At 32.3% G+C, this 24,856-nt stretch overlaps 1 protein-coding gene, 1 long non-coding RNA gene and 2 other non-coding genes across 5 annotated transcripts; all 4 read left to right on the top strand.

Annotated features, from left to right (window-relative positions):
* Positions 1-5,451: 5,451 nt before the first annotated feature.
* On the top strand, positions 5,452-5,523 carry TRNAD-GUC (transfer RNA aspartic acid (anticodon GUC)). Its single transcript has one exon. It is a non-coding gene; the product is annotated as a tRNA-Asp (tRNA).
* Positions 5,524-9,366: 3,843 nt separating this feature from the next.
* LOC131624968 (ADP,ATP carrier protein 1, chloroplastic-like) lies at positions 9,367-12,106 on the top strand. The gene is made up of 5 exons (XM_058895892.1): positions 9,367-10,232; positions 10,440-10,694; positions 10,986-11,129; positions 11,210-11,557; positions 11,630-12,106. The coding sequence occupies exons 1-5, from the start codon at positions 9,450-9,452 to the stop codon at positions 11,996-11,998; spliced, it is 1,899 nt and encodes a 632-aa protein (XP_058751875.1). The 5' UTR covers positions 9,367-9,449; the 3' UTR covers positions 11,999-12,106.
* A 3,552-nt stretch (positions 12,107-15,658) lies between these two features.
* Positions 15,659-15,730, top strand: TRNAD-GUC (transfer RNA aspartic acid (anticodon GUC)). Its single transcript has one exon. It is a non-coding gene; the product is annotated as a tRNA-Asp (tRNA).
* Positions 15,731-21,533: 5,803 nt separating this feature from the next.
* LOC131624929 (uncharacterized) lies at positions 21,534-23,969 on the top strand. 2 transcript variants are annotated; one of them, XR_009290688.1, is made up of 3 exons: positions 21,534-21,672; positions 22,027-22,178; positions 22,252-23,969. It is a non-coding gene; the product is annotated as an uncharacterized LOC131624929 (long non-coding RNA). The 2 variants fall into 2 exon arrangements; XR_009290689.1 differs by having other exon boundaries at positions 21,540-21,672; positions 22,045-22,178.
* The last annotated feature ends 887 nt before the right edge of the window (positions 23,970-24,856 follow it).

Genomic DNA, 24,856 nt, shown 5'->3' with positions numbered 1-24,856 from the left:
CCATGACCTTTGCACTTTCTAACCATGGACTTGAACCTCTCCCATGCTTCATTGAGAGATTCATTCGAACCTTGAGAGAACACCGCAATAGAAGTTTTCGCTTCCATGAACCTATTGTGAGGAAAGAACCGATCCAAGAACTTCTCTTCTAACTCGTTCCAATTTGTCATGACATTATTAGGTTGATCAAGGTACCATTCCTTAGCTTTTCCAATTAAGGAATGAGGAAAAAGTCTCCTGAACACCTGTTCTTCTTGGTCTTCCGGAGCACCAATTGTTCCGGCGATCTCGTAGAACTTTGTTAGATGAGTAAATGGATCCTCGTGATCTGCCCCTGTGAACGGATTTTGGTATAATAATTGAAGTAACCCCGTCTTCATTTCGGAGTTTCTTCCATTGGCCTGATCACGAGCAAATTGTGCATTGAGACGAGGGCTGTTAACACATGGCCCTCGAGGTGGTGGATCCGCAGCCATTTCTTCCTCAACCAAGTTTTCAACCGGAGTTGAAGAAGAAGATGCCTCTTGTTGTTGTCTTCTTTCCCTAGCTAGTTGTCTCCTCCTACGAGTTTTGCTATTCTCTCTACGAGCAGTCCTCTCAATCTCAGGATCAAAAAGGAGTTGATCTGCAGGTACACGTCCTCGCATAAACTGTAATCTGAAAAACTAACCAAGCAAATTAACAAACACAAGGAAAATAAATTTAGAAACAAGATATTAATTATAAGACTCAATACAAAACAAACTATTGCAATGCTTGCAATATCTAAACAACAATCCCCGGCAACGGCGCCATTTTGTTGAAAGAGTATTGTGGTGTACTTTTCGTTTATATCGTATCCACAGGGATTATTGCGATATCACCGCCGTTCTATAGCCTATTTTGTCTTGAGTTAATGTTACTTTAGTTTTAGGTTTGCAAAAGATCATTCAATTCTTTTAGTAGCAAAGAGTAAATTAATGAAAGTTCTAAGTTAAAGAAAATGTATCAAGATTCGATTTCATCCACCTAAATTTGTATGTTTCCTTATAAATAGATGCTTATGAACTTGCTAACGATCAATATAATTACGTATCGACACCTATATCGTCCGTGTCCGCAACGATATAGCTAGATTTACCGTATTGTTTAACCGACGATTTCTCCACCGTTTAAACAATACAAATAACGTTTTAAGAACCGATACTTAGTAAACATCAAACTCTAAATCCATGTCTGCAACTTATAGTTTGAAAGTTGATTAGTTAGGTCTAGATACAAACATTGATGTCTCAAACATTTATACCAAAGAAAAAGCTTTAATAAACAAACTAAACCATCTATATTGATCATCACTTGTTCATACACATATATTCACAAGAAAAACATACAAAAGGCTAGGAAGATTACATCTTATCTTGATACAAAAGGGATTTAGCTATCCATGAGAATGGTAGCTTGCACAAGAAGGAAAGGATGAAGATCAACAAGCATCAAGGGCGATTAATCGACGATCAAGGCTTCCAATCTTCAACTCTATATTTGCTACAGTGTATTATGCTCTTGTTTCTCTCTAAAATATCTCTAACTCTCCTAAAAAGTGATCTGGCCCATAAACAAATAAACAAAGTTTCGCAGACCGCGCTTAGCGCGGTGCAGCCCGCTAAGCGCGCTATCAATAATTGCTTAAACCGCCCAACCGCGCTAAGCGGGCTCTAGACCTCGCTTAGCGCGGAACTCTCTTCCAGAACTTCCTTCTTTTCTTCAAAAGCGCGCTTAGCGGGCTCAACCTCGCTTAGCGCGCTACCTCTTTTCAGCAATCCTTGGCTTTGGTCTTGGAACATCTTCAAAGTGCTTTTTCCATGGTCCAAGCTTCCAATTATCTATAAAAACTACAAAATCCAACATAGATTGCAAAGATAAGAACTATTCAACAATAATATAAATATAAGAATAAATATATACTAAATGACAATAAAATACTACTATTAACCACAAAAAGACTTGAGAGTTACCAAAAATTACCTAAGATATTTACACAAATTGGTAACTAACACCGACATAGTCTTGCATTACTTCAACTATTGCATGATCAAATAATAAAATCAGCAACACTTGGCCTTTCACAACCCTTAAAGGTGCATATGTTAAAGAATATTCAGTCAAAGCTAAAGCCCATTTCCCAATTCGATTGTGTAAAATAGGTTTTGACAACATATGCCTAATAACATCAAATAAGAATAAACAAAAATATCAATAGGTTTTATATAATATTTATAGTTGGTACTTTAGAAATACAAACAAAGGCATAACTTTTCTATTGCGCTATACCTAGATTATGCATCATTCAATACTTGACTAAGGTAATAAATGTCTCTTTCGGCACCATCATCATCCTCTTGAGCTAACATATTTCCTATTGTCAATTCAGATGCAAAAATGTATGATTTTATTGACTCATTTCTCATTGGAGGTAACAAGATAAGAGGGTTCATTAAATAACTCTTAATTTCATCAAAAGATTATTGATGCTCTGGTTCCCATTTGAACCCTTATTCTCTCTTTAAACGCGGTAGTGGCAAAAAGATATTTGTTTTTCCACTTAGATTCGAAAAAAATCTCCCAAGAAAATTGATTTGACCCAACAATTATTGAAGGTGCTTCTTGTTCGATTGAGGGATTGTATTGAGTATAACCTTGATTTTGCTTTGGTTTATTTCTATGCCTTTTTATGAACCACAACACCCAAAAAACTGCATGCATATACACAAAAAGAACATTTTAATGGATTCATTTTCAATTCATATTTCATAATTCTTTCTAATGACTATCAAAGGTGGTCTAAATGGCCATTTTTTGACGAGGATTTAACAACTATATGATCAATATAAACCTGCATAAATGTTTCAATTAAATCATGAAACATAATATTCATTACCCTTTTGTATATTGCACCAACATTCTTTAGACCAAATTGCATCACTGCCCATTCATAGATTTCTAAGTCCCCAGAACATCAAAATTATATTTTCGGCACATCTTCTTATGCAATGAAAATTTGGTGATACCTTGAGTAGCCATCTAAAAGATATAAATAATCAAACCCTGATGCAAAATCGACCAACATTTATGTAATGGGCATTAGGCATTCGTCCTTTGTATTACCAACATTTAAGTATCTAAAATCAAGACAAACTCTAAGATTTTTATTCTTTTTAATAACATGGACTATATTTCCTAACCATTCAACACACCTGGTAGTTCTTATGAATTTATTCCTTAAAAGCCTTTCAATTTATTCTTTGATCTTTGTCATCACCTCTGGTGCAAAACTCATTGGCATTTTCTTCACTGGCTTTTTATCGGGTCGAATTGGCAGCTTTAACCCCACCAAATCTCGACCGAGGTCTGACATTTCATAATAATTCAAAGCAAATCAATATTTGAATTCTTTTAGCAACTTAATCATATAGACTCTCAAGCTTGGATCGATCTTTGCACTTATATATGTTGGTCTTTTAACTATTCCATCTCCTAAATTGACTTCCTCTATAGGGTCTTGAGCTTAGATCTTCTAGGCTGAAACCGATGGATCTTTTTCAAATCCCAAAGACTCGTCATCATAGATACAACCGAGCCTTTGGCTTCTGATTTTCCCTCTCAGCCATTGTTGAATGCTCTTTGTCTACCAACTTAGAGACAAGATTCTCACTAGTCTCATTCGTTTTATCAGTTTCAATTGGATTGGCTTCGACAAATTTTTTTGTTGGAAACCGACCTCCAAGGTCGCCATTCTTCTATTTTTGGTCATATAGGCCGCAATTCGAGCTAATATGCTCGATTCAATCATCGATATCATCTGTCACGAATCACCCAATACCTGCAGTGGTTCATTTGTCAGACCCATTTCCCATGACCTCATGTTCCTACACGAACCCACGAGTAGGATGTAACTTCATTGAATAAAAACATCTCCTTATAAAGAGAATCTTGCTCCAACAAGAAAAGAGGGTGAAATGTTAGCTAACTTTTTATCAAATGTCTTTTTATCTATATGATCAACTTTAGTAGTAAATTACAAAAACAAAAACAATAAAAAATGTTTTAATCAAAGATGAGATACAAATTCGTACATTTCTCATAGACTCAAGATCTCAGTAAATCGGATATGAGGGTTCTAAAGAGAATAAATTAAAATACTAACCACTTACAAAAACGAAATCTACTTGTATGCTATGTACATTAATAACTGTGAATAACAGTTATATCTTTATAATTTGGCATGTATCTTCTGATGTATTTCCACGTGCCTTTGGTTCTCGAATCGCTCCAAAACGTTACTGCTATAAAAAATGTCTTCGAGTTACTTAATTATATCTGTCTAAAACTCCACTTGTCAAATTTGCAACTTGGTGTTGACAACATGGCTTAGCTACCTACACTTAGTTTTTATACACACCTCGTATTCCACATTTATGTAGAAAAAGCTAAGTTAAAAATCTCAGGCTAACACCTAGGTTTCAATTCATCTAGGTTAACACTCTGATAACTTGATGTGTTGCAAGGATCATCTAACAAATTTTCACTTTATCTCGTAAGGACCTTTATCATTTTGAGGGAGTCTTTTCTTCCCTTTATTTTTTCTTAGTTGTTGTCTAACCATCTTAATTCAAATATCATAGTTGAAATCTGTCGCAATCATCTATACTAAATCATATTTTGAGATTATGGGTAGACACAAACATTTCATCTGCCTAGACATACTAATATAATAATCAACAAACTCATTGTTTCCACAATATATTCTGACTAAATCTAAGACGTTAACTTTGATTTCTCCCTTAAAGAATTGTTCGTGGAATAGAGTTTCTAGATTCCCTCAGTTTAAAGTTGAATTTGAAAGCAAAATAGTAAACCATGTTAATGCATATTTAGTCAAAGAACTCGAAAAATATTTATTTTGAAATATTTATTTTTTCCAATAGTTATATCTTTATATTCGAATTGATATATGAACTTGTGTTTTAACCTTATATCGCTTGAGCGAGACACTAAAAAAAAAAGCTAACTTCCAATATGAAATTTGATATTATACATATATAAAAAATACATGTTAACTTACTAAAAAAGAAAAAGTAATATAATTTATTTTTGAACAAATCATTTTTTAAATAATATTTGAAGGAAAGAAAAGTTGTTACTAGTAACTTTTCGTAGCTTATAACTTTAAAATAGTTATTGAAAAGTAAATAAATTAAATATTTATGATGAATATTTTAAAACAGTATTTATTATTTAAATTAATTAAATTTTATTCACTTTATTATGGGAAAGAAAAGAAAAGATCTGAGCACAAGCAAATCAAGTAATAAACGGAAACAAAGGAAATTATGAACTACTGCTTGTTTTAGTATTAATTAATAACGAATGGCTCATAGTTAGAATAATACTCTACCAAAATTACAACAAGAAGTCGTTGTAGTATAGTGGTAAGTATTCCCGCCTGTCACGCGGGTGACCCGGGTTCGATCCCCGGCAACGGCGTTTTTTTATTCTTTTTTCCATCATTTCGTTTTACAACCATACTGGGCCGGATTTTCAATTATTCTGGGCCCAAATTTACTGTCTCGTTTCACAACGTTTTACAACCATACTGGGCCGGATTTTCAATTATACTGGGCCCAAATTTAGTGTCTCGTTTCACATCAGAACTTACCCTAAAAAGTCTCAAAATGCAAAATTTAAAAGAGTTATTTTTTTCTACAAAACATCAGAACTTACCTAAAATCAATTTTAATTCATATAAATATAGTATATTATTATTTTAATCTTCAACATAATAATGTGAAACTCTGCCTTGATAATAAATACAAATGATATAAAATTTTAATTCATATAAATATAGTATATTATTATTTTAATCTTCAACATAATAATGTGAAACTCTGCCTTGATAATAAATACAAATAATATAAAATAAGTAAATATTGTAAATAAAGCACATCATACAAAACCAAATAGAGTTTTTTTAAGGGGTGCAAAGTTAGTTTTTTTCTTCTTTCTTTCTTATAAATATAATCAAAGAGTAAATGTGACTGAGCCTGAGGAGTACTACTTCCAAGTTCCAACATAGTGAAACTTTAATTTTATTTTAGTTGATAGTTACTAGAAAGAAAAGAAGAACATAAAAGCAACATGTAAGCAATTACACTTTTGTGATCCTTTCTTTCACGTTTGTAGAAGAGTAGAACAAAATCTCACGTTTAAGTGAACAAATAGGAAAGAAACTGTTAGCACCAAATGCCAAAATTTGTTTTGTTTTTCTTCATGAAACTTTCTCCAATAAAGAATGAGAACAGAAATCTTAGATATAGATGAATTTTCATTCAAAGATTTTGATCAACATTGACTGGTTTTTCCATGGTATTAATTCCAAAATCTTCATTTTCCCAAGTCCCAACTCTGAATTAAATGTTTCTAGACTTGTCAAAGACATATATACTTTTATGCCAGCGTGTTATTTGGTCATTGGGCAATATAAGAGGTGATATATTAGGAATTTGGTCTTCTAATTAATCTAGTGCTTGCCCTTATGCATATTGGGCAATGAGTATTATGTCATGTTTCCTATCCGTTTTTGAAATAATTTGATTTTTGACATTTTAGAAGTGAAATCAAACAAATACTTACTTGGAGCACCCATATGGATGGGTATCTCAAAAATTTCAATAAATACAAATAATTTTCATAATATCACTCATAGTTATCAAATTTTTAAGGGGTACAACTTCTCTACCCATCACAAAAAGATGGGTAGTGTACATTCCACCAATCAGATGATACCATTTAATTTTTATGTATTTAATTATTTATCATATAGAACAATTATTTGATATTTTCAATGCATTTTACACTAAAGGTAACTTTACCCACCTTTTTGAGGTGGCTAAATAAGAATTCACCATTTTTAAGAGGTTCTGCGTTGATTTGTCATAATTTAATTACGATTTAACTTGACAAATATTTTATGAAGCTATATTTAACTATAGGGTCATGCTAACGAGTGCCCTCGGAGCACTGTTTAAGGATTCCAAATATAAAAAACATTCTTTAAATAAATCAATTATTTAAACTTGCAATGCATTGAATACAAGTGTTTTTAAGAAAAAGATACCTTTTATTTCTTACAATAGTCAATTATTTTAATTTTCACTACATTTAATAAAAGTGTTTAATAAACAAAATATACCATTTTAAACTCTTAACCAGTACCCTTGGGGCACTTGTTAGCATTACCCTTAACTATAATTTAACCTTGATAATTGTGAGGTCCTGTGCAATAGTCCTTCCACCTTACACACCTTCAAAGATGACTCTTAAATGAATGACAATAATGTCGGAAGAATGCTTTACAAAATTAATGCTGCCCACATGTGAAATTTTGAAATAAAAATATAATAAAAAAAGAAATAATATTAGTAATAAATGTAACAATTCTTTGTAGTTGGGATCCATTTTAGAATTTTAGATGAGTGATATGGATATTTGAAAAATGTAGTTGGGTTCAGTATTTTAAAAACCGGACTGGACCGACTAGTCGAACCGGGAACCGGGAACCGGTCTGGTTCAATAGTCGGATCGAGTATGCCATCAAACCGGTGAAAACCGGCGGTTTAATTGTTTTTTTTTTTAATTTTTTTAACATTTCTTTTAAACTTTTTTTTAACTTTTTTTTTAATATATTTAATAGTGTATTACTTAAATAGCATTCTCACATAGTTTTTTTCGTTAATGACAAATTAAAAATTTTATTGTCTATTTGCTATCTTTGCTAATAAATTTTCTTAAATAGCATAACATATTGAATTTTATTTGATTTTTTTTTTAGGAGGATTCTATTTTGAATTAAATTTGGTACACATTGGAGTTATTTTGTTATAAACTATTCAATTAAATTATGTTGTAATTAGACTTTGTTTAGATTATGTTGTAATTAGACTTTGTTTGCAATTAGACTTTGTAATTTTTTACTATTTTGTTATGCGTGATAGCTTTGTTTAAAATTTGAATTTAAGTTATGAAATTGTGAATTTATGATATGATATTTTTAAAAAATTTAAAAGCTAGTTATATTTTTTTAGAGACTGAATCATCCGGTTCGATCGATTTTATACCTATATAATGACAGGTCTATTCAACCGAGTTATCCAGTTTGGTCGTGCGGTTCGACCAGTGACTCAGTGGTTAGACTGATAAACCAGTGACCCAGTACCCTCACCGGTTCGATGACCGGTCCGATTTTTAAAACACTGGTTGGATTGTATGGATGTGAATACTTTTAGTTTTAGTGTGTGTTTGAAAACTTGACCCACCACTACCAACACAAGTTTAAAGTCTCTTTTCGATGTTTTCGGAAGCTATTATTAATAGCTTTTGCAAATCGCACGATATCACCGTAATTTTTCAAGATTTTTGAACAAAGACTTATTTGTTAGAAAAAAAATCCTTATTTTTTTATAAATGCACATGAAAATATTAAAATTTATTGTCATTCTTTGTGACGTCTATGATGACTAGCTAATATTACATATTTTTAACACACTTTTTTATAAGTTAAAACTATATGAGCTCTATTCCAACATAAATTTTGGTGGGAAATACTTGAATTTTAGGGTTTATTTGTTTCATCTTTAAAAAAAATGTATTATTTTTTTGAGTTTTTGAAAATAGATTTTACAAAATTATTTTTTAAAATATTATAAAATTTTTTAAATTAAAACATTACTTTTGATATTCTATAACATAAACAAATATTATTAAAGACTAAAACATAGTCAAAATCGCAAGTTTTTTGAAAAATGGTATTTCAAAAATAATTTTTATAAAAATTTATTTCAAATAGTTTCAAAATAAAGTGATTTTTTGAAATTTTAATATTAAAAAAGTTTTAATAAAAAATAAAATATCCAAACTAATAACCATTCAAACCAAATTTTCATTTTAAACTTTTATGATAAATTTCTTTGTAATTTTTTTTACATAGAATTATGCAACATTAAAAAAATTATTTAAAAAAAAAATCCAAAACAAACTTATCTTTAATCAAATAAAAATGAAAGTTAAAAATGTAAGCACTATTCTTTCTCTATATACTATAGTATAATATGCGTTTTATGATTGGTCAATTTCACTTCACTTTCACATTCCATTTGTTGCATAATTCATCTCTCACAAATTCTATTCTTAAAATTGAAATTTCAACCTCACAAAAAATTTAACAATTCACACAAAAGAATCTATTTTCAAATTTAATTTTTCCTGTCTTTCTCCACCTTTTTTGGAAGATTCTTTAGGCATATAAAAGCAAAGATATTTGTATCTCCCACTTTTCTCCCTTTCAAGAATATATAATCCATCTTCTCCACCATTACCCTTCATTGCTCATGTTTTCTTGAACTCTTCATTTTGACATGGAGGTTGTTCTTCATTCAAAAGGGTTTCTCTCTCTTCCCATAAACCCCCATAACAGATTCTTAAACCCATCACATGGCTTAAAGCATAGATTTTTCTCACCAAACCCCAAAATCCTTGGTGGGTTTTCTCTAACTAATAATGAGTTGCACAAACTCAATAGCTCTACCTTAAAAGCTAAGAACTTTGATCAAAAAGACAAAAATTTGTTCATATGCAAAGCTGAAGCTGCTGCTGCTGCTGCTTCTGGTTGTGGTGGTGATGGAGAAGCAGTTTTTGATGAATCAGAAACTGAGAAACAAAAGCTTTTGGGTGTTGAAGTTACCACACTCAAGAAGATTATACCTCTTGGGATGATGTTCTTTTGTATCTTGTTCAATTACACAATTCTAAGAGACACAAAAGATGTTCTTGTTGTTACTGCTAGAGGAAGCAGTGCTGAGATTATACCTTTTTTGAAAACTTGGGTGAATCTTCCTATGGCTATTGGTTTCATGTTGTTGTATACAAAATTGGCTAATGTTTTGTCTAAACAAGTACTTTTTTATTCTGTTATTGTTCCTTTTATTGCTTTCTTTGGTGCTTTTGGGTTTGTTTTGTATCCTCTTAGCAACTATATTCACCCTGATGCATTTGCTGATCAACTTCTTAATGTCCTTGGACCGCGGTTTCTTGGTCCGCTTGCTATTATGAGAATTTGGAGTTTCTGCTTGTTCTATGTCATGGCTGAATTGTGGGGGAGTGTTGTGATTTCTGTCCTGTTTTGGGGGCTTGCCAATCAGGTAGTTTTTGATGCTATTAGTTCATTTTTGGATTGGTTCGGTTCTGTTATAATCTTGTCGAACGATCATTTTTTTATTATGATATCCTAAACTAATCATGATGTCATCTTAGTATTTTTTTTGTTAAGGCGTTTATCGGAACCAACTCATTATGAAGTATTTAGTGTTTGTGAAGGAGAAATGAGAATACTAACTTTTTTCCTGCAGATAACTACGGTTGATGAAGCAAAGCGATTCTATCCGCTGTTCGGACTTGGGGCCAATGTAGCTCTTGTATTCTCTGGCCGGACTGTCAAGTACTTTTCTAATCTGAGGAAAACTTTAGGTCCTGGTGTTGATGGATGGGCCGTCTCTCTAAAAGCAATGATGAGTATTGTTGTTGGTATGGGACTTGTTATCTGTTTTCTCTATTGGTGGGTGAACAATTATGTTCCTCTTCCCGCTCGTAGCAAGAAGAAAAAGGTACTCTTTTCGAAGCAAAGTAATAATATAGCATTCTTCAATATTTGTTTGATTTCTAATTTTGCCTTTCATGCTAAACTGTATTTGAATTTTGTTTTTCCCCTTGAAATTTGGCTTTTAATCTAGTATTTAGATTAAGTGTTATTTTTTATAACATGATTGGCTCATGTATGTATATGACATTGAGAAAAGCTATATAAGTAAATCAAGATATCATCTGCGTGCAACTGCAGATACTCTCATGGTTACTGAAACCCGACTGACATTTTACATCGGTATGCATTGTTTTAGGAGAAGCCTAAAATGGGAACAATGGAGAGCTTGAAGTTCTTGATGTCTTCAAGATATATAAGGGATCTTGCAACTTTAGTGGTTGCATATGGAATAAGCATTAATCTTGTTGAAGTTACATGGAAATCAAAGCTCAAAGCTCAAGTAATATAAAACTTTTTTCACTTGCCATTTTGTTGCGTGCCTCTTTTTTCCCCTCACACTCACCTTTGAGAATTGTGCAGTTTCCTAGTCCGAACGAGTATTCATCCTTTATGGGAGATTTCTCAACCGCAACCGGAATCGCTACCTTCACGATGATGCTTGTGAGCCAATTTATCTTTGACAAATATGGATGGGGAGTTGCTGCAAAGATCACACCTACTGTACTGCTTATGACTGGAGTTGGTTTCTTTTCTCTCATATTATTCGGAGATCCACTCGCACCGGTTATTGGAAAGCTTGGATTGACTCCACTGCTAGCAGCTGTATATGTTGGAGCCTTGCAAAACATATTCAGCAAAAGTGCTAAGTACAGCTTATTTGATCCATGCAAAGAAATGGCCTACATACCCTTAGACGAAGATACCAAGGTTTGGGACTCTAAAATTACGCGGCTTTAAAAATTTGAGCCTTAATAACACATGTTAAACTTGTTATTGTAGGTGAAAGGGAAGGCAGCCATTGATGTTGTGTGCAATCCGTTAGGAAAATCCGGCGGTGCTCTAATTCAGCAGTTCATGATTCTAACTTTTGGTTCACTGGCTAATTCAACTCCATACTTGGGAGGTGTTCTTCTTGTGATTGTTCTTGCATGGTTATCAGCAGCCAAGTCACTTGACACTCAGTTTACCGCGTTGCGCCGTGAAGAAGAACTCGAGAAAGAGATGGAAAGAGCAGGTTCGGTTAATATACCAGCAGTGGTTGCTGAGAATGAAGATGGAAATGGTTCTGTTGGATCTATAAATACAGAAGCAAGTGACGCTTCAACTAGTCCATCTGAGTCTTCAACTCCACACAATAATCAGTTTTAGTTTGCAGTGCTATAGATAGAAAGAATAAGCAACAGTCATGAAAGAAGTGTTGGTTGAAACTGTAAGTTGTAGGTTTTATCTGTGTATATAGAATAAGTTTGCTTTTCACTTTTTTTCATGTCCTGTTATAATCATTTTTTTAGCCACCATAGATAAGTGAACTAATTTTCATTTCGTTAAAAAAAATAAGTGAACAATTGAGTAAGTGTCATAAAAACCAATACCTTTAATCTGTGTAAAACTTTTTGCCACTAAATGCTCCTTTGTATCTTTCTATGATGTCATTAGTCTTGTAATTTACCTTTGAAAACTCATTCACATTCAATGAGTTTGTTACTACAAGGAAGGTAGTGAGAACCTGACTATTCCTTTGGTTCACTGCATCCAAACTCCAGTTCAGAATTTTTAGTTGTAGCCTAACATGGATGTTGAGAAACTTCTTTAAAGGCTGTAGGCTCTTTAATAGATAGAATGAGAGCAATAAATGCATATCATGTGTAGAAGTGTGTCTTAAACCTCATGTGATGGAAGAGAAGGAAAACATGATTCAAGATTATTGGAAATCAGATGTTAGAAAATCAACAAAACAAAGTCGATGGAGAGCACTGGAGCCGTGGTCAGTCGGGGCATCCGACTAGCTTGAACCAAGCCAACGGGGCAGTCAGTTCGCTTAAGCCAGGCCGACTGCTGGTCGAAGTTAGGAGTGGCTGGCTCGAACTGAACCTGCTGTTTCATGGAGTCGAGTTGACGGGTGGCTGGAGCCGGGCAGCGGTAAAATGGGTCTGACCATATGGAGGTGGCGGTCTTCGGTCATCATGTTCGGTTTGGGCGATTCAAGGGTATCGGACTTGGTTGTTTCGGTTTGCGGACCCGTTCATTAATTGTCCTTGTTTTTTCACTATGGATTCGTTGGGTTTAAGCATATATAAATATATATAAATATGTATCTCTATCATTCTTATCTTCACAATTATCTGAACTTCAAAATTGAAGACAAAGAGAAATTCCTATGACTGTGCTCTTAAAATTTGGGAAGCCTTTAGAGGTATTTAACAGGATTGAGAAACACTTTTAAATATTCTGGGCTTGGGTTTAGGCCTGTGTGATTCTTATATGTACAGTTGGAGAGACTTAAGAAATATTTTGGTAGAAAATTTGACCTGTTCTATGGAATTTAGATGAGTATTTTCTTGTAACTCTTATATTATCTTTAAACAATTTTTGAAAGTACAGCGAATTAGAGAGCTGCTTTCTCCTCCAAAGTAGGTCGGTTTGGTTGAACTGAATAAGCAAGTTTTTTTTTGTGTGTTCATGTCTTTTATCTTCCTCTTGCTTGTTGTGGGTTTTAAAAAATTTTTTTTGACTGGTTTATTTGATTGGTTGAGACCATTTATTTCGGTTGTTATTGTTCTTTGTGTCACACATTTTTACTCTTGACGAATTTAATATTAAAATTAAATTTCAACGATAGCTTAGTGTGTTTGAACCTATAAATAAACCCACTATTATTGCTAGAGTTTTCACTACAAGTGACACCCTTCTTGGGCAAAAGAGTTTTGTTTACAAGTAAGCACCACGAGTACCAGTGGCGGAGCCAGAAATTTTAGGGAGCTCGGGCAAAAAAAAATTTACTTTGTATTTACTAATTTTACAACCTGTTTCTACTAATTTTATTCCTAATTTTGTCTAAAAATTTTGCCCTTAATTTTGTCCAAAAATTTTACACCCTGTTTTTACTAATTTTGCACTTAATTTTGTCTAAAAATTGCTAATTTTGCCCCTAGTGTTGTCTAAAAAATCAACTATTATGTAAAGAGTATACAACGAAAGAAGGGGTTGAACCCGGGCGCGTGCCCGGGCTCGCTGGGCTATAGCTCCGCCCCTGACGAGTACTAAATGGATTATCGAGAAATTTTCTAGATCCCATGTACAACAATTTTGGCTTCTAGAAAGTGAAGATATAAGCAAGTTTAACACAACAAAAGTGTATTAAAACATTGAAAGGTGATACATTATGCTTGCTTTCCTAACACAAAAAGAGAATATTGAGATTGTGGGTAAGGCCAGAATTATCGCTATCTTTTGTCTCAGAGATAAATTTCTAAGAGAAGTCTATAGGGAGAAGATCATGACTTTGATGTGGAAAAAGATGGAATCGTTGTATATAACCAAGTATTTTGCTTACAAGTTGTGTTTGAAAGAACAATTCTATTCATTTCAAATGGCATATAACAAATTCATAGTGGAATAATTGATAGAATTTCACAAGATAGTAGATGATATGGATAATATTAAAGTGAAGATTGATGACTTGGATAAGACTTTACTCTTGTTAAGCTAATTACCTATATACTTTGAGTACTTCAAGGACGCCCTTCTTTATGGTGAATAAGGTGCTATTTTTTTTGGATGAAGTTCAGAAGACAGACTGTGAAATCTAAGGAACTTTTCAAGGTGAAAGATTCAAAGATTGACGATAGTGATGAAGGCTTGAGTGTCTCAAAAGGAGGAAATGAGTGTAGAATGGTGTCTAAATTTAGGAGGTTTGATAAGTCAAAGTTAAAATGCTTTATTTGTCATAAAATCTTTCACTTCATGAAGGATTGACTCAAGAAAAAGGACAATGAAGATTTTGTTCAGATTGGTTTTGCCTCGGATAAGGATAGTTATTAAAGTGTTTGTGCACTAGTGATATTGAGTTTGGAGACTGAAAAGAGTTGGATTATTGACTCAGGTTGTTGTTATCATATATGTCCATGAGAATAAAATTTTGAGACTTTGAAGTTGGAGGAAGGTGGAATAGTTCGCCTTGGTGAGAATAAGACTTGCAAGGTTCATGGTGTTTGTACAATCAGACTTAAAATGTTCGATGATCATGAGTTCCTTCTACATATTTTGGGGATTATGGGTAGACACAAACATTTCATCTGCCTAGACATACTAATATAATAATCAACAGGCTCATTGTTTCCACAATGTATTTTGACTAAATCTAAGACGTTAACTTTGGTTTCTCCCCTAAAGAATTGTTCGTGGAATAGAGTTTCTAGATTCCCTCAGTTTAAAGTTGAATTTGAAAGCAAAATAGTAACCCACGTTAATACATATTTAGTCAAAAAAACTCGGAAAATATTTATTTTGAAATATTTATTTTTCCAATAGTTATATCTTCATATTCAAATTGATATATGACCTTGTGTTTGAACCTTATATCGCTCGAGCAAGACTAATGTTTTCTAATATCAAAAAGACCTAACTTAAAATATGAAATTATTGTACATATTTAACAAATACATATTCATTCACTAAAAAAAGAAAAAGTAATATAATTTATTTTTGAACAAATTATTTTTTAAATAATATTTGGAGGAAAGAAAATTTGTTAGTAACATATGCTTTAAAATAGTTATTGAAAAGTAAATAAATTTAATATTTATAATGAATATTTTAAAACAGTATTTATTAAGAATTACGAAAATATTATTTAAGTTAATTATATTTTATTCACTTTATTATAAGAAAGAAAAGAAAAGAACTGAGCACAAGCAAATCATGTAATAAACGGAAACAAAGGAAATTATGAACCGTTGCTTGTTTCAGTATTAATAACGTAAAATTAATAGTTAGAATAGTGTTTTATCAAAATATTGACAACAAGAAGTCGTTGTAGTATAGTGGTAAGTATTCCCGCCTGTCACGCGGGTGACCCGGGTTCGATCCCCGGCAACGGCGCTTTTTATTATTTTTTACATCATTTCGTTTTTCAACCTTCATGGGCTGGATTTTCAATTATTCTGGGCTCAATCGTTTTACAACCATACTGGGCCGTATTTTCAATTATTCTGGGCTCCTTTCATTTCATACAAATAAACCACAACATTAAACAAAATTATACCCCTGCATGTTCTTTATATATTAATGATAATGTTTCTATCTCTTTTCGTATATTTTAAAATTTGTAATAATCAAATCATTTATAAATCCAAGATTACATAAAAATGTTAGAACTATTATAAATTTATGGGTTTTGTAGTAGATTAAAAGAAAATCATTTTATCTTTATATTTTTTTAAAATATGTTTTATGAAAATTTCTACAAAAATAATACTACTTAGTTGTAGCCCAACATAAACTTCTTTAAAGGTTGTAGATTCTTTAATAGATAGAATAAGAGCAATACATACAATCATGGGTAGAAGCGTGTCTTAAACCTCAAGTGATGTGATGAAGAGAAGGAAAACATGATTCGACATGGTTTGAAATTAGAATGTTAGAAAATCAACAAAACAAAGTTGACGGAGAACTCAGAGCCACGGTCAGTCGGGGCATCCGGCTAGCTTGAGCCAGGCCAACGGGGCAGTCGGTTGGCTTGAGCCAGGCTGACGGCTGGTTGGAGTTAGGAGCAACTGGCTCGACCCAAACCTGTTGTTTCATGGGGTTGAGTTGACGGGTGGCTGGAGCCGAGCGGAGCGACTGTCTGAAGTCGGACAACGGTAAACGACAATGGATATGACCGGATGGTGGTGGCGGTCTTCGGTCATCATGTCCGATTGGGGCGATTTATGGGTATCGGGCTTGGTCGTTTCGGTTTGTGAATCCGTTCGTTTAATTGACCTTGTTTTTTCACTATGGATTCGTTGGGTTTCAGTAGATATAAATATATACCTCTATCATTCTTGTCTTCACAATTCTGAGAACTTCAAAATTGAAGACATAGAAATTCCTATGGTTGTGTTCTTAGAATTTAGAGAATCTTTAAAGGTATCTAAGAGGCTTTTCTTATAATTTTTGACTGGTTTATTGATTGCTTAAGTCCATTTATTTTGGTTGTCATTGTTCTTTATATCAACCATCTTTACTCCTGACGAATCTAATATTAAGATTAAATTTCAACGATAACTTAGTGCGTTTGAACTAGGGGTGTTCATGGTTCATGAACTGCACTGAACCAAACCACATTTATGGTTCAGTTCAGTTTGCAATAACCATTTCAATAAAAATTCAATTAACTGTTAAAATGGTTTCAATTCAATTTGAAACTAGTTTAGAACCAGTTTATATTTATAAACTAGTTTATAATCAATTTGCAATTTTAAACCAATTTTATATTTTGAACTCTTTTAAAACCAATTTTTTTTAATTTCATAAAAAAATAAAATATATATATATATATTATATTAAAAAAAAAAATATTTTCAAAATATTTATTTTCAATTTTTTTATTTTCAATGTTTTTTTAAAGTAATTACCATTACGGCATCTTTGTTAAAAAACCCGATCTACAATATTCTTTTAAATATTTTTTGTAGTATAGACACTTCAATTATTCCTTGTGTCCGCTTGATCACTATTCTTTATTAATAAATGATAATTTTAAAATTCTTATTTAAATCCAAATATGTTGATATTAGTTATATACTAATGTATGAAATAATTTTATAATTAAAAATTGATGAAAAATGAAAAATGAAAAAATAGTAGATTTTTAACATCTGCGTTTTGAAAATTTCAATTCAACAAAAAGAAATGTCTTCTTTTTCTACTAGTGTTAATTCGGGTACGATCAATATCGTTGCGAGTGCTCAGAACTTAGAAGCTTGATGTGAATACAATTATCACTCTTTATTTATAAATTGTAATTTTTTTATTTCCAGAATTTTTATTTTATAAAAAAATAATTATTTTATTTTAATTTTCTGTAAATTTTTGAAAAAAATATATTATTTTTTAATTTCAGAATTAGTTTTACTCTCAATTAATTTTTTATTATTTTTGTGAGAACTAATTTATATAATTAAATTTGTTTATAATAGAAAACTGGTTCTGAACCGGTTTTAAATTAAATTTGAATTGTTTAAATTAAGTGGTTCAGTTCATTAATTATTTAATTGGTTCAGTTTTATTATAGTGCAATTCAGTTCAATTCAAGTATACAATTTAGTTAACCATATTTTTGAACACCCCTAGTCTGAACCTATAAACAAATCCACTATTATTGTTAAAGTTTTCACAAGTGACATCCTTCATGGGAAAAGGGTTTTGTTTACAAGTGAGCACCATGAGTACTAAATGGAATATCGAAAAATCTTCAAGATCCACATACAACAATTTTGGTTTCTAAAAAGTTAAGATACGAGCAAACTTAACACAATACAAGTGTATTAAAATATTGAAAGGCGAGACATTGATACTTGCTTACCTAACACAAAAAGAGAATATTGAGATTGTGGATAAGGCCAAGATTGTCACTATCTTGTGCCTCAGAGATAAATTTATAAGAGAAGTTTGTAGGGAGAAGATCACAACTTAAGTTGAAATTATTATATATAATCAAGTCTTTGGCTTACAAGTTGTGCTTGAAACAACAAATCTTTTCATTCCAAATGACAGAGAACAAATCCATAATCGAACAATTGACAAAATTTCACAAGATCGTTGATGATTTGGAGAATATTGAAGTGAAGATTGATGATATGGATAAGACTTTACTCTTGTTGAGTTCGTTACCTAGATATTTTGAGTAATTTAAGGATGTCCTTCTTTATGGTGAATAAGGTACTATCTTTTTGGATGAAGTTTAGAAGACTGTGAGATCTAAGGAACTTTTCAAGGTGAAAGATTCAAAGATTGACGATAGTGATGAAGGCTTGAGTGTCTCAAAATGAGGAAATAAACGTAGAATGGTGTCTAAATCTAGGAAGTTTGATAAGTCAAAGTTAAAATGCTTTATTTTTCATAAAAAATTAGTCACTGCATGAAGGATTGACACAAGATAAAGGACAATGAAGATTTTGTTTAGATTGTTTTTGCCTCAGATAAGGATAGTTATGAAAGTGTTTATGCACTAGTGATGTCGAGTTTGAAGACTGAAAAGAGTTGGATCATTGACTCAGGTTGTTCTTATCATATGTGTCCATGAAAATAATACTTTGAGACTTTGAAGATAGAGGATGGTGGAATAGTTCGCCTTGGTGAGAATGAGGCTTGCAAGGTTCATGGTGTTTGTACAATCACACAAAATATTCGATGATCATGAGTTCCTTATACACAATGTGAGTCACGTTCCAGAGTTTATGCTAAATTTTCTATCCATAAGTATGTTTCACGATCTAGGCTACTGCACCAGAGTTGAACATAATGTGATGAAGATTTTGTATGGTGAAATGGTCATGGCTTTATAAAATATGTGAGTTATATATTTTAAAAGGTTATAATGTTATTAGTCTTTCATCCTTAGCTAGTGAAGACTTTCATGACAAGATCAACTATGAGAATTGAGGTGAAGGCATTATATATTGGCTATAAGTTGTTTTGGAGCACTTAATCAATTCCGCAGGAGACAAGGGATAAAAATGAAATTGACCGTTGAATTGCCATGAAATTTTTGAGATAACAATGATGTCAAAGCATCTTACATGATTGGAAGATGTCCATTTGTGGGAATAGAATTCTAGATACTTATCGAAATTTGAAGTAGGAAACTTATAAACTACTATATTTTGACTAAGGGTGGAAAAACGCGTCCGCCCACCGGGCATGCATGCTTTGCCCATATTTATTTGCTAGGCGGGTCAAGGTTTTAGACCTGCACCCTCTAATATGTTGTCTCACTCAATAACGCCCCATGTTTTTGCGGGCGTTTGCGAGAGAGGGCATACAGGTTTTTCACCCCTAGTTTTTACAGTCGTCAAAGCTTTACATATTGATTAAATCATGCTTAATAGTAAAGTTATAGATTATGTCTTCAATAGTTATGCAAGAGGTTGGAAAGGTTATGAATTGTGTGAAGTGGAACGTAGATGATCAAAATTCACCATTTGTAGATGTACTACTTTTAGTGAGTTTCGTAAGGGTAGGAATAACAAAGATCTATAAATGAATATATTAGAAACTCTGGTGGGTAAGACTTAGTTTTAGGTGGAGATTCTTGGTATGGATATTAATAGTAGTGAGAGAATGGTATAACGACCCTTGATTATCATTTGATTCGTGATAAAGTAAGAATGGAGATTGTTTCGTCTCAATGATAAAATTATGCGGGCCTTGCTAGTTATGCTTTGAATATGGATAAAAGGTTGCAAAACTCAGAAACAAAAACTTTTAGAGAGGCATTCGAATGCAAAATGAGTCAACGATGGTCAAACAGTCATATTTGTGGGCTTATTAGATTATGGGAGCATAAAAAAGTGGTTGAAAGCAATTAGATGCAAGTGGCAAGAAGTGTGGCTTGAACTTGATCAAGTTTTTTGAATAATGATTCAAATTAAAAAGAGCATTAAGGAGGTTGATGGGTAAACTAATACCACCAGATTTTAAATTCAAGGTGGAGAATTAGAGAAATATGATCTTAAAACTGATGAAGAGAAGAAAAACATGTTTTAATATTTACTAAAATCAAAACGTCATAAAACAGTTGCAAAGTTGATGAAGGTTGCCAGAGTTATGGAATGACGGTATGGAGGGGAAATCTACTGGCTTAAGTTGGGTCAAGGTAAAGTCCACAAATGGTTTGAGTGGGGTGGTGGTTGGGTTGAGCGGTTATCTAGAGTCAGAGAGGGTGGTTGATTGGAGCAAGGCGGGACAGATAGTGGCGGGTACCACAAAAGAAAGATAGCTTTTTGGTCTTGAGAGGTAGTGCTCGTACATTGGGTGTGGTTCATGGAGTTATCGGGTATTGGTTTTGGTCGTTTTGGTTTGTGAATCTATTTATATATAAATATTTGTTGTTGAAATTTTAGATTTTTTTTTTATAGCTCTTTTGTAATTTCTTATAATAATTCTTGTAACAATTCTCGGAAGGTAAGGTACGAGAAGAAGCATGGTGATCAATGTTATTTTTGAAATCAACGTCATCATAAAATGAGATAAAAGGTTGTAAAATATCACGAGTATGCAAACATAATTAGCCATCATCTTCGGTACCTACTTTACAGCCAAGAAGATTTGCATTTTCTAGTCTTAGGGTGAAGTTTAATTTGATTAAAAAGTAAAGTAGTTACAAAAGAAAAACATCCAAACAATTTTAAGTCTTTAAATGTGTGTGGCATGTGATATTTTATTTCAAATGAAGTTTTAAATTTAAGAAAATGGATGGACATTACATTTATGATACGAGCACCGTGGAAAATGGCCTATGGTAAAAAAGAAATAGAAATTTTATAATTAAAGTATACTTTTTGGTTATATAGTATTTTGTCTCGAAGTTCATTTTGATTATTTAATTTAAAAAAAATTATATTAATTTTTTAATTCTTCAACACGTTAGTTCTTTTTATTTAATCAACTACCTAACTAAGATTATAACATGCATATTAACACTCTAAATTACCCTTCTTTCATTTTAACTTTGCACTAAGAAATATCCATAATGGTAATTTACTAATTCAAAATTTGCTTCCACCAATCAAAGTTTACCATTCTTCCAAGTGGCATCCTTTTTTCATTTTTTCTATTGGTTCTTTGCTAACACAACATTAATCATTGGGTCTTTCTATTAGAAGAAGTAATGTATTACCCGGTGGACTACTTGATACACCTTTTCAATACTCCTTATCAATACTATTTTCCTCTCATTCTCTCTTCTCCATTCATTCTATTTGCTCCCTTCTCTACACACATTTCCAGCGAAAGACATTTCCTGATTCTCCTTCTCCCATTCCAAGCACCTTCCACAGGTAAGAAGCTATGTCTTTTTACAGGTAGCTTTTCATCATATTTTGTTGTGAGCTTTATAAGTTGATTTTATAAAGTTTTGAGATTAGAAAGTTTTGAGATTTTAAAGTTTTGATTTTTATGATTCAGTGAGATTTCTACAATTTAGATTTTTATGCAGTAAAGAGATTTTAAAAGTTTTGAAAATGTAAATGTGTGTATGTGATGTTTTGATGAGAATGTTTGGAAAATCAACACATTTATGTCATCTTCATGTGTTTTAGTTTCATTATCGTGTAAACATGTTCATGGAGGTTTATTATGCTTATTACACTTATGTTTTTGAGTTTCATTCTTCGTATTCATGCTTTAAGTAGGGTGAAAAAACATGTCAGGGCCACCAATATTTGTCGCTAATTTGAAGCCTGAACATAACGTTTGGAAACTTGTTATCCGCATCGTCGATCTATGATTTGTAAAGGAACGAAACATCCAGCAACATCTTGAAGCTATTATACAAGATGCAAAGGTTTTTTTTCTTTCTCTGTTAAGTATTGTTTTTACAAGGTTTGCATTCTGAATGCTTATGTTTTTTACATTAGGGTGACCAAATCCACGTCGCTACCGGTCCCGAGAACTTGAAATATGGAAAAACACCTTATAGGAACATCAAACCTACAGGGTGACAACAAGCTCCAACCTTACTACAAACAGGTGTCCATTATCAAGCTTACTCAAGACCGGGAAGTAATATCCATATGATTGAGGATGCCATAAATCCTACTCTGGTATTACTTCTGACTTTATACAAAAAGGCAATAGTTCCCAAAGAAGACCTACACGACAATAACACCCTTACTCAAGCATCCAATTCCACTGTATGTATTTATGCATTCCTTTATGTACCATTATTAACAACATGACCTTTTTATTAGAACTAACTCTACAACATGTCATCTTATTTTGTAATGAAGATACAATTAATTTGGAATACCTGCTATATTCATTGTGATGAATTTATCCGACTTCTATTTTGTAATGAAGATACAATTAATTTGGAATACCTGCCATATGGTCAGGTGGTAGCAGGAATTGCTATGAATATGTACTTAACCCCTAGGTACATACTGTTTCCATTTTATGAGAAATACATCCAAACTTAAAAACCTCTAAATACTTATTTCTCATAAAGACCATACACCTCTTTATTTCCAGGACAATTACAACATTCCCAACATTTTTTAGAATTTATTGTCTAAACCGGGTCATTGAGCAGAAATGCTAGACAATGCATTCCTCAACTTTTTTTAGAATTTCCAATCATGCATAACAATGCTTTTTCTTTAACAGATGCTTATATCCGCAACAACTTTAGCATATTCACGTGTTCATTATTTAATAACACTTAACTCACATCATATGTACTTCATTTTTACATTTCTATAGAGCCTATTGATATCACAGTGCCATGTCCCATCAAATGTTATTACTTTTCACCTATTAATACTTTATTATGCATTGCCGTAATTCTGGAGGCTTTTTTCTACCGGGCCTACAACACAACATGGTTATATGTATTTGGATGCGACTGTAAGATACGACTATCAGTGCAGGTCCTATTTTTTTTATTTATTTTGAGCAATAAGTCAAAATATGAATTATTTATATTGATACCATGTTCAGTCATTTCTCTTTCCTTAGCCAGCTTTTCATATTTGATAAAGCCTAGGTAAGTAGTAGTACATTACTATATGGTTTCATAAAGTTCTTTATAGAAGTAATCATCACTATTTAAAGGAATGCTTCTGTATCTATCTATAAGATTTCCTATTGTATTACACTTCATCAATTTCAATCACTACTCAGCATTTTCCAAGAAAAGTTTCATGATAATGTCTTTTGTGGAACCAAACAGATATTGAAATAGTTGATTTGGACACTAGAAAATGATATGGTTATGAAATACTCCAAGCAAAGAGGATGTGTTTGAGAAGTTCATCGGTAAAGCTTGGTATAGTTTTGCCAAGACAAGAAGAAGTAGGAAAGGTGTTGTGTTGGGTTTCACTCTTATAAATCCTCACCAAAGGTTGTATGTGTACTTGAAGAATCGATATTGAAAGTTTCATGTCCGTGGTGTCATTTTGAAGTATCTTTAAAGTGTATGGTCTCATTTCCAGGAAACTTAGACGTTTGTGTTGATATTTTGACGAAACGGTAGTGGTTTTGTAATGTCGTATACTTGATAAATAGTTTATATATGGGAATATACCATGATGACTAATCATTGAACCATATATATTAACATTCACAAAAATTTATAAATTTGGATAGCATATATTAGTTTGATGAAGTAGACTAACAATACACCATAATTATTCATCGAATTATTACAAATAATTTAACATATAAATGAACATTATAATATTTTATTATTCGTAATTACATTTATACTAAATAATCTAAGTAAGATTTCTAACAAGTTCAGCACTACAAATCAAAGTAACTACTTTGTGCTTATTAAACAAGAAGATGGATATAGTCATCTACTTTTTGTTTTGTATTTTTTTCTTATGGTAACTGTAGGATCTATTTTATTTGGCTTTATAACTAAAGGCGACTTAGCAGTACGTCTTTCATACAGCCTTAACAGAAGTAGATAAAGAAACAGGAAATGTGTGTTGTACTAGGCTGAATCTCCCGATGAAAGCCGCATTTGACATTGCAGCAAGAGAACTTGGTTTTGGATTGGCTCTACAACCTCTTTTGCAATGTCACACGGCTTTTGTGAATTTTCACTTTTGTATAAAAGCATGTAAGATTCATCCCAGTAAAGGATTTATTAAGACTAACATTTCATCACTTACTTTATGACAAGCAAGCGGCTGGAAATTTAGATACCCGTGCGTTGCTGCAGACCTATGTGTTTCTAGCAGCCCTATGTTTACTACTTTGTTGATTCAATTTACCTTGTAAAAAGATCAATATAATATCATTTCCAGCATTTCTAAAAAATACTCCACTTTTTTAGAAAATGTATTTTGAAGATAATTGATACAGTTCACGTTTCAATGATACACTTCAAACATGAGTTAGGTATTTTTTTTCCTTTCGGCTACAATACTATTTCAATTATTTGTCAACTATCATCTTCTGTTTCTAGCAGTGTAGACCATTATGTTTTCACCTATAGAATAGGAACTCAACTTC

The sequence above is a fragment of the Vicia villosa genome, unplaced genomic scaffold (genome assembly GCF_029867415.1).
Source record: "Vicia villosa cultivar HV-30 ecotype Madison, WI unplaced genomic scaffold, Vvil1.0 ctg.000175F_1_1, whole genome shotgun sequence".
Classification (NCBI taxonomy): domain Eukaryota; kingdom Viridiplantae; phylum Streptophyta; class Magnoliopsida; order Fabales; family Fabaceae; genus Vicia; species Vicia villosa.
Note: the sequence above shows the minus strand (reverse complement) of the source record. Positions and strands in the feature narration are given on the sequence as shown.

What these genes read in the sequence shown, in the direction of transcription:
- LOC131624968 (XM_058895892.1), top strand. Translation starts at nt 9,450, where the DNA reads ATGGAGGTTGTTCTTCATTCAAAAGGGTTTCTCTCTCTTCCCATAAAC. An exon ending in TTTGGGGGCTTGCCAATCAG is followed by an intron (nt 10,233 to 10,439) that starts GTAGTTTTTGAT and finishes TTTTTCCTGCAG; the next exon opens with ATAACTACGGTTGATGAAGC. An exon ending in CTCGTAGCAAGAAGAAAAAG is followed by an intron (nt 10,695 to 10,985) that starts GTACTCTTTTCG and finishes GCATTGTTTTAG; the next exon opens with GAGAAGCCTAAAATGGGAAC.